Source organism: Bombus pyrosoma, unplaced genomic scaffold, assembly GCF_014825855.1.
Source record: "Bombus pyrosoma isolate SC7728 unplaced genomic scaffold, ASM1482585v1 HiC_scaffold_4614, whole genome shotgun sequence".
In the NCBI taxonomy this organism is placed as follows: domain Eukaryota; kingdom Metazoa; phylum Arthropoda; class Insecta; order Hymenoptera; family Apidae; genus Bombus; species Bombus pyrosoma.
The window spans coordinates 1-1,402 of NW_025219862.1; the positions used below are offsets into that span (position 1 = coordinate 1).

At 35.9% G+C, this 1,402-nt stretch overlaps 1 protein-coding gene across 1 annotated transcript; it reads right to left on the reverse strand.

Annotated features, from left to right (window-relative positions):
* Nucleotides 1-5: 5 nt before the first annotated feature.
* On the reverse strand, nt 6-1,396 carry LOC122577411 (fatty acyl-CoA reductase 1-like; the record flags this gene model as incomplete). Its single annotated transcript, XM_043748710.1, has 4 exons — nt 6-42; nt 325-508; nt 748-995; nt 1,095-1,396. Coding segments are annotated over 4 exons (771 nt in total), but the record flags the coding sequence as incomplete, so codon positions are not given.
* Between the last annotated feature and the right edge of the window lie 6 nt (nt 1,397-1,402).

Consider the following 1,402-nt stretch of genomic DNA (forward strand, 5'->3'; position numbering starts at 1 on the left):
TCTATGCTACATTTTACAACGGCATCTCTCATCTGACCACAACTTGCCAATTGAAACAATTACATTTGTATTATTAATTAATCGAATTACGCTTAAAGTAAAGTTTATTATTATCCAAGTATCTCAGGAAATAGTATGGAAATTAAATAAATATTATATTATATCACTATTTTTCTAAACTAATATATTGAGCGCAAAACTGGACTATTGTATTCTACGCTTGTTTGCTCTTCCATTGTCCACGTTACTTAAATAAACTGAAACTTTTGGTATATTCTAACAATTGAATTACTTTAGTTGAAAAATATTCCTAAGAAATATTACTTAAAAGGGCATGCGTTGCTCGTGCAGTTGTAAACTTTAACTTCATGATCACTGTGTAACGTGACATGCCATGCAGTACAAATTATCGTATCGACTACAAAATCGACAGGCACTATGTCCACTCTCGCATCTCTCCTACCTCGTATCGCTGTTGCACATCCTCTGCCGATTAGCACGAAGCTATCTGGTAACATTAAATTGGTTTAGAAATTATTTGTGATTTCCGATTAGCAGAGATGTAACGCTAAATAGATAGGAATGAATTCACGTAATAGTGAGCAACAACAAATTTCAACAATATAATACTGATGATCTAGTGGAAAGCCACTCATTTAGCCTCTCTCGAACTAATCGATTAACTCTACTTCTGTGAAATGTAAGGAATATTGAACAACTACTGTTGAAAAAGATTTATGTAAATACTTGTATATGCAGAAATATTATCTATCCAACCGGGACATGGTTCCTCCAAGGAGGCACCAATTATGCTTGGCCGTACTATCGCAACTGCCAGGTGTTTACTCTTGCTTGCTACAATCTGCTCTGCTAAATTCTTACTGAATGTGTATGTGTTTGGATAAGTTTTTAAAATCATTTTCTCTATTTCGTTGATGGACGTTTTGTCCAATTTGTCACACATATCGATCACCTCTGCTGGTTTCAAGCTCGTACTGCAAAGTCAATAATAAGTGAACATATTCTTCACGCTAAAATTATAAATATAATATTCGTAAATCATGGAACAACGTTTGCGTATAACTTATGCTTACGTATAAACTTTTTCTCCAATCTCACGTAGATTCGCATTACTATAAGCTGTGCTAACGTGGACGAAGCTAATTGGATGCTTCAGTTCGTTCCAAAGTTCGACAACATGAGCAGTACCTTTGGTATTGACATTAACAGCCACGTGTAACGGCTCGTCGAATCTCACAGTGGCCGCGACGTGAAACACTATGTTTACTTTCTCTAACAACAGATTTCTATCTTCTCGCGAAAGACCTAAATCCGGCAGAATCACGTCACCTTTCACGGGATAAACTTTGCTGAAAACTGAGGAGTGTTTTGCTTTTATGTC